Raw genomic sequence first — 8,172 nt, forward strand, 5'->3', positions numbered from 1 at the left:
TTTCTGCCTGGCAGCTCCAGCCACTCGCACCCTCGGGCTGGCTGGGATGGAGGTGCAATGTCCTTGTCAGTGCTGCTGCTTCTCCATGCAGGTCTTTATGCCAGTAGGTACATCAGCTGTGTGTGCACATTTGACGTGCTGGGACAGTGATGTCCAAAACCTCAGTGCTAGCACAAGGAACACTGGCTGGTATATGGCAGAATCAAAGGCACTGGAGAGGAGTTCTGATTACAGGGTGTTGCAGAAGCTGGATGTACCATCTGGATAGACATGACAATGGTTTCCTTTTCCTAAGGACTTCTTGGATATGGAGGTCATTATGCACTGGTGGCTCACACAGGATGGGTGAGGGATGCACTGTGGGTCCCCACCTTGTGTCTAGAAGCCCCTCACCAGCCAACAAAGTCCCCAAGAACCATCTTCCAGCCTAAAGGATCATTAACACTGATGTGTGTGTGTGCCTTTGCAGGTAAGCTGGACATAACCCCGGACGACCCTCGGTGGATCGGTGCATGGTGGGGAGGCTTCCTGTTGTGTGGTGCCTTACTCTTCTTCTCGTCCCTGCCGATGTTCGGGTTCCCGCAGTCCTTGCCCCCACGAACGGAGCACGCCGGGGAGAGCGAGCAGGCCATGCTTCCTGAGAGGGACTACGAGAGACCCAAACCGAGCAACGGGGTCCTGCGGCATCCGCTGGACGGAGAGAGCAGCACGACCTGCTTCCAGCAGCTGCGAGGTGAGACACTGGCTCTTGTCACGTCTTCTCTGAGAGTCAGCAACAGGTTAACAGCTGGTTGGACTTATAATTGGTCTCTGATCTGGTCTATCTACCTCTATCCCCCAAAAAAATCCCCCAAAAAATTCAGTATCCTGACATTTCAGTCCCTAGCTTCTAATTATCTCTGGCATTGTCCTCATTTTAAAGAGAGACTTTGTTCCACTTGAAAGGTTTAGGGTTTTTTTAAACTACAAAGCTTCAGAAGTGCACGATGGTCCTGTAACGTTGATAAAAAAAGCCAGAGCAATTTGTGAACTTCTCTCCAGTCTACTGTCCTGCTTCCCTCTGCCTCCCAAAATGGAGAGTGAGCCAGCAAGGGCACTTAAAAGAAATTGGGAGCTCCCAGCATCCAAGCTGGAGCTTAGTGCAATCCCAGATACAAAGCAATGAGTGCTGGGCACCACCATGGCTTTTAAACTGGGATGGGAAAGAGGTGGATACCAGCCCAGAATAGCAGCAAAGTAGCAGGGCAGAGCGTGGCTTGGAGCAAATTAGAGTAGAAAACCTCACGTCATGTCCTGCAGTGATGGAAATGGACCTGGCTCTAATGAAGGTTAGCTAAGGATCCAGCATTTTGTGGGAGGGTGTGGGCAGATATCCTGTCCATAGGCTACTCTGGAAAATCCTCCATCAGAGAGGGTGTTTCTGTAGCCCGGGTGGTTGCTCCCCACTCCCTGTCACAGGGGCAGAGCCCGTGTCATTACTGCCTAATGCATTGAGATAAATGAGGACGAAATCACTTACTCCCTGTGCAGTCACCTTAATTGGGAGTTGAATGAGGCGCAGGTGGGAAGGCAAAAGAGACTTTGGGGAAAAAATGTGTTTTCTTAAATACAGAAATGCCTTGAATAGTTGATGTGTTTTTTCATTAAAGAAAGGTCAAAGATGTGAAATTTTGACTTGATGAGAAAATTCAGAAGGAGGAAAAAAGATAAATTGTTTGAAAATTTGTCAGTAAAATTAGTTTCTTCATCCTTTGATCCTTGTTGCAAGGATTTTCTGAAGTTTGAAGAATGGGTTTTTCCCATGGTACATCCACCTGGGTAATTCAGTGGCTTTTGTCATGGACTCATCAGAGTGTCTGCTTCTGGCCACTGATTTTTTGGACTAGGCACTGGAAATTTTTGCAGGTTTTCATATAGAAAAATGAAAGAAAATGGCATGGCCCTGCTGCATGGAAAGGCAGCAGTTCTGCCCAAGGATGGTGCTGGGCAAGTTGAGTTTCTTGCACACAGGGAGGCCTGGGGGATCTATTGCTTGTGGAAGTAGAGAAATTAAACGGCCACATCCATATACTTCAAAGTATTGATTACATCAGGAGGCACCACAGTCTTCCATGTTAGCCTTCTCATTGCAAGTAACCCCATTTCGGATCAGTCAGCATTCCAGGAGTCTCTTTGTAGATGGACTTTGAAGTACAATTTACATCACAGTGAATAAGACAGGGAATGACCTTTTTAGCTATGCCTTTGAGGCTGTCACAGATGACACGGTGGTGGTAGCTGGCATCTCCTTTTGAGTCCCTTGCCACTGCTGTCACAGTCGGAACATGGTCAAGAGTTGTGTTTGCTAAGGTGTCCATCTGGAGGGGACGCATACAGAAAGGGAAGGCAAATGTGCCTCACTCATTCCTGATGAGTAGTGTTTAAGGTGGTGGGTTGAATCTTGCTGTGTATATGCATTATTTTGCCAGCAGCTCAAATATAGATATTTATTCCTATGTGGCAGGACCTAGTATCCTTAATCTGTTTGCTGATCGCATAAAGTTTCCTCTGGGGAAAGTTAGACTGTTTAGCCTTTTTCCTAGGATAGAGAGGACTAGTAATTATATACAGAGGTTAAATATATACATATATATATATACACACACATATATATGCATGCATAGCCATGTGTTCTGGCTTTGAGGTTGCATGTATTTGTGAAGACATGCTGATCAGCAGCGGGTGTACCTTTATATGAGGTTGGGGGTGGAAATGCTCATCGGGGTTTGTATGACCTTGAGCCTCCTCTTTGGTTATTGAAGGGGTTTGATTATTTTTAATTTAATTTAATTTTTTTCAAGCCTTGCTGCAAGCGAGTGGACGTGGCAGGAGAGGAAGCAGGGTGCTGGCAGTTGTGGACATGCTCCCCACTTGGTCGTGGCTGTCAGCTATCAGCATGGCACGGCTGGCGTGTGGGAGGGTGCTCGAGACGCTACAAGATCTGTTGAAAAACAAGAAGATGCAGGGCTGGGTGAGATTCCTGGGCTTTTTCTAGCCTTAGCACGCAGAAAAGCTAAGACTAATATAAAAGCACCCTGCTCAAAGTGTCAAAAAGTCTTTTAAATCTCTATCAAGGTCTGAGCAGTAGGGAGGGTCCAGCCCCATGGCATCTCTTCCTATGGGGTATTCATGCTGGGAAAAGAAGCATCCTCAAGAGGAGCTTTGAACTTGAAATGAAAACCATGTCTTTGAACAGCACAAGGTGAAGAGGCAATCAAAGGCAGCAGAGGCAGCTGGTGACTGCCATGGCAGCTCTGCACAGGGGCATGGTGGCTCGGGCAAGAAAGCTTTGAGACAGTCCTGCGAAGTGCCTACCATTGCTAAACTGGCATAGGAATGCTGCACTGCTTCACCTGATTAGTATTGCAGTTAAGCGATGCAAATCTGTTTGGGAGCTCAGGGAAGTGAAGGATTAATAGCAGGGAGAGGATGGATAAATGCTGCCGCTGCTCTTTGCTCTCAGCTGGCAGCCTGGCAGGGTTGTTCCAGCCCCGTGCTCTCCATAGGGTCTGTGAAAGCTCTTCAGGCGTGGGCTGCAGCAGTCCTTGCTGTCCTGGGGGCACAGCTTTGCTTTCCTACCCCTGCTCTGCCTTGGGGACCTCTCTGCTACCTGGGGCCATAGACGATGCTCGGCTGTGTCAAGGCACCAGTGCCCTCTGCTCGTGTCTGCCCTCTTGCTCAGTGTTAACACGCTGCCTCTAACCCACCACCTGCTCCAGGACGTGCTTGGAAATATTTTGTTAAAATCTTTTTTTTTTTCCCATACAGAAATGTCACTTCTACTAAATTGAGCGGTCAGTTCTGACGAAATTTGGTTGCAAAATGCTTCCTCGGCTTTATCTTTAACACCCCTGAAACATTCTGCTCTAAATGCATTTTGTTTTGCAATGATTTAAAGCAGAAATTCATTACATTCTGCCTGTCTGTCTAGTGAGAGAGATTAAAAACCTAAAAGGACGGAAATTGATATGGAATCCTTCAGGTTTGGAGAGAGAAGCTCATTCACAAGGAATTAAAAGAAAACTCACTGTGGAATTAAATGAATTTCAAAACTGCAAATTCCCTAGATTTGGAAACATTTTGGTTTCTGTCCAGCTTCATTTCCAAGAGCATAGGAGAGCTGGGATGTACAGCTGACAGCTGTCTCGTCTTCTGTTCGGCTCTTTCCTGCTCTGTGTACCAATCTGCTGAATACCTGGAGAGGGAGCTGCTCTGAATCCTGGATTTCTCTCCCCAGAAGTGTTCTTTGGGAGCAGACACATAATGCTGGGCCAGAAGCTCCCAGCTGTGCAGGGTGGTCCCAGGCCTTGGAGGACCTGTAGTCCTTGGTGGGAGTTCATAGGATTGACCAGGATTAATGGCTAACACAGGTAGTTTTAAACTCATGGCTCTAATGAGTGATAGCATCAACCTTTTGGAGAAGGCTCCATCTATACCTTCATTCATGGCAAGATTCGTGAATCTTTGACCCAGATCCAGACAAGTACCAAGACCTTAATCTCTTTTTGGATTTAGGTCTTGGCTCCCTACAAACATCTAAAGGGCTTGCTGGGAAATCTTTGTCTTAGGTAAGAGGATGACAGATGATCATAAAAGGCCCCACATCAGGTCCTGTCAGTCTTCGAGTTTCCTTTGGCTTGGATTTCATGACGATGTGGGCTTTGCTGGTGGGTTCTTCTTGGCTTTTTCAAAGCCAGCATCCTTGTTATCAGAAGCTTTGGTTAATTCATACAGGCCTTCAGCCTGCATGCTTTGCAGCAGAAGTTGAGCATCAGCATAGGTGTCATCCTTTTCCTTCATATCCTTTATGATACTATTTTGCCTAGGCCACATGGACTTCAGCAACTAAACTCACCTGAGATACCTTCAGCACCTCATGCCTTACTCCATCTCCTCTTTCATAGGAGCTGCCTCTTTCCAGGTGCTGTTTTCTTCTTGCTGCCTGCACTATTTTCTTATTCCTTTATTCATCAAGCCAGGTGGAGATTTTGCCTTTTGTTTTCTATTCAGATCTAAGACTTGCTGCCTACATTGCTGTTAGAAAGTAGTATTTTGTCTCAGCACTGTAGTTTGCCTTTCCCTCACTGCACTGTCCTGGGTGGACTGGGCTGTAAACTTCCCTCTAATTTATTACTTTCCTTTCTGTGTTCCTCATCTTTACTGCAAATTGAAAACATGTCTCTGTAGGGTGCTCCAACTGGAAAAAGGGGCCTTGGTGATTGTAATGTTTCGAACAATTCATTTCAAGCACCAACGTGATGATTATAGTTTGTCGTTTCTGGAGAGTAGTTAAACCTCATGTAATGAGGTTGCCAATTATCCCTGGCACTCCCCGATGTTTAGTGACAAATCAAAGCTACTTGGTGCACTTAAGTGTGTTTGCTTGTCAAGCCCATGGCCTGTCACCCACAGCTGGCCCCACAGCAGGAGATAGGGATGATGCTTGACACCTTGGCATGCGTGTTGCTTGGGGTGTTAATATGTAGGAAGTCAAGGGATTATCAGGGGTGTTGGAGAGCTTTGGGACATCCTCCTGGGTCCCTTCCAGCCTATGAATGATCCTATGACCAATGCTGCACATGTATGCTCTGAAGAGTTGGGTCTGAAGTATTTCAGCAGTGAAAAGAGGCCAAGGTTGCTTGTTCTTCTCGGGTATCTTGCCATGGCAATGAGAATCACTTTTCTGCTGTCGTTTCTGTAGCATATTGGGTGCATTGGGATAAGGAAGTTAAATAAGCTGATCCTTCTGAGTGTGGGAGGATTCGTCTTTCTGTGCCATGTCTGATACAGCTCATGGGTTCTCCAAGAAGATTTCTGAGACTCTCTTGAATCCAAAAGATCTTTCCCTTTTCCTATTTGGCAAATGGATTTCAACTTCAGATTTATAGCTCCAAAGTGCTGCTACCAAGCGTCCAGCTATCATTTGGACCAACAGGGCACAGGGTGACGTTTATCATGACTTTTGCTGGGATTGGCTCCAGTGAAGAAGCACCATGCTTAGTTGTTGTGTTCCCCAGGGCTTTACTGTCCCCCATCAGACATTTTCCATTCCCTCTTCGTACCCAGCACCATATGCCAGACAGCTGAAAGCACGTCACTCCAGTCTATCGAGAGATTTTTAAACTTCACTGCTGACTTTTAATCTCGTTCCCAGAGGTATTTCACCCCAAGAACTGAGACAGATAAGGCAGCAGCAGGTGTCAAATGACTCATCTGAACGGATAGCAGGAGCAAGATGAAAGGATATTCATTTCTATGGGGAGCCTCCTGTCATTTCCTGTAGAAAATGAAAGGGAACGAGCTGGCCCTGGCTGAGATGGTGGAGGCTGCCAGGCATTGCCTGCATTGCCTCTGCACTCTTTGCACTGGGTTTTGTGTGATATCCTCCAGCAGGTACAGAGCCCTGTTGAAGTAGATAGTGATCAAATGTGCACTGGGGAACACGATCTGTCCCAAAAAACTAACATCCGGACACACAAGGAGGAGCAACGTTGACATGATGGGACTCGTAGCCTAAAACTGCCAGGCAAGGCAGCCACCAGGGCCTCCTCTCTTGTGTGAGAAGGTGCAATAACTCTGCAAAATTTTTGCAGTCCGTTCCCAGGTACGAAGGATGGATTTTGACCTTGGTAATGCAGGATGGTTGGGTACCAGCCTTGCCAGCTTCAGAAATAAATGTTCATGATCTTTAACTCCCTCCTCAAGAAAAAAAAATGAGCTGCTGTCTTTGTTATTATTTAGTGGGTAACGGCAGAGGTAGAACTTTGTGTCTTTGTGTTTGAATTGGCACGAAGCTATATCTCGAGGAATCCATTAGTCTCAAACAAACTGAATTCCAGAAGCACAACAGGCATTAATACCTTAAATACGGCTTTTCAAGCTCAGTGTTGCCAAGTCCACCTTTGCATTTTCCCTCCTTTTCCTGGCAAGAAGGGGAAATTCTGTAGGTGGCCTCCAAAGAACTGAAGGAGGCAGCAGGTGGCTTCTGCGATCTATCCACATCTGAATCCCCTCAGCCCCGTTCCTCCCTCACAGTATTTTTTTTTCCTCTTTTTTCACATTCTACTAGAAAATACTATGCCTCCTGCACCTTCATTATGTTCAGAAAATCCTCAGGAGGCAAGAATTTTTTACAGCATGAAAAAATATTTGTGATATAAAGCGACCAGAAATTCTGGAGTGGCCACTTCCAAAAAGGTTGGATCAAACCTAATTATAACCCTTTTTCCTCCCCACCCAAAGAAAAATCCAAAGGGACCCAAGCAGAGCCTTGACAAAGAGCTGTGCATTTACTTGCCGAGGCCAGTGCAATTAGATTTTGCACCCAAAAAAGGCCCTAAGGGAAAACAGAAGCCAACACCAGAGAAATCTGTCATCTGCCAAGCCCTGGTACACCATAGGGGATGTGGGGGATGGATTTTCAAAATGCAAATAGGGGTCCATGGAGGCTTCACTACACTTCAGCAAGGTAATTTTCAAACTTAATGATTTTCACATTTAATTCAGGGAGAAATTAGTCATCGGGTATTGAGACAAAGCAAGGCTCTCATCTGTACTGGGATGCTCTCCTCTTCAAGCTGTGTTATCTCGGCAATAATTAAAATGTTCGCTGAAGTAGAAAATGCGCTATCTGATTCATTAGCCAGATTTCTCTTTGTAAGGTAACTCGTGTTAGCTTATCGGAAATGGAGACGGCCTTGGAGAAGAGGACTCTGGGCACTAATGATTTGGGAGGGAGGAGCCAAGGGATCATGAAACTAAAGAAGTGTGTGTGCATCTTACACAGTGAATAGCTCAGCCTGTCCTTTTCCACCCTTGCAGCCACCAAGGCTGGTGGGGTCTGCACCGAAGGCATTGCTTGGCTGGTGAAACTCTGGTTTATGGGAAGGTGCAGGCTATGATGTCTGTCCCAGGTGGGAGGTCCCTTATGCTGGAGGGTAATGCCCTCAACAAGTGAGCTGGTGTTATGTGGGAGTAAGGAAATGAGGCAAATCTGGATGGTAGGAGAAGGAAAGGCCAAGTGTGCGAGCTGGGTTAGCTGGTGTCTGAAAGTGTGCAAGGATTTGTGTGGTGCTGAGTAGAGCACCCGTGACACCCATCGGCTGGGGCGGGGTTGTTTTTGGGGGGGGGGGG

The 8,172-nt window shown here is 46.5% G+C and overlaps 1 protein-coding gene across 1 annotated transcript in view; it reads left to right on the top strand.

The window, feature by feature from the left end:
* Positions 1 to 469: 469 nt before the first annotated feature.
* The window catches only part of SLCO3A1 (solute carrier organic anion transporter family, member 3A1), a gene marked incomplete at its 5' end in the record, with an annotated part of 22,729 nt that continues 15,026 nt past the window's right edge, over positions 470 to 8,172 (top strand). The window contains one exon of the mRNA XM_010180689.1: positions 470 to 733. Within this exon, the coding sequence (XP_010178991.1) occupies positions 470 to 733 (264 nt within the window). The remainder of the gene's footprint in view (positions 734 to 8,172) is intronic.

The sequence above is a fragment of the Mesitornis unicolor genome, unplaced genomic scaffold, assembly GCF_000695765.1.
Source record: "Mesitornis unicolor isolate BGI_N332 unplaced genomic scaffold, ASM69576v1 scaffold36863, whole genome shotgun sequence".
Classification (NCBI taxonomy): domain Eukaryota; kingdom Metazoa; phylum Chordata; class Aves; order Mesitornithiformes; family Mesitornithidae; genus Mesitornis; species Mesitornis unicolor.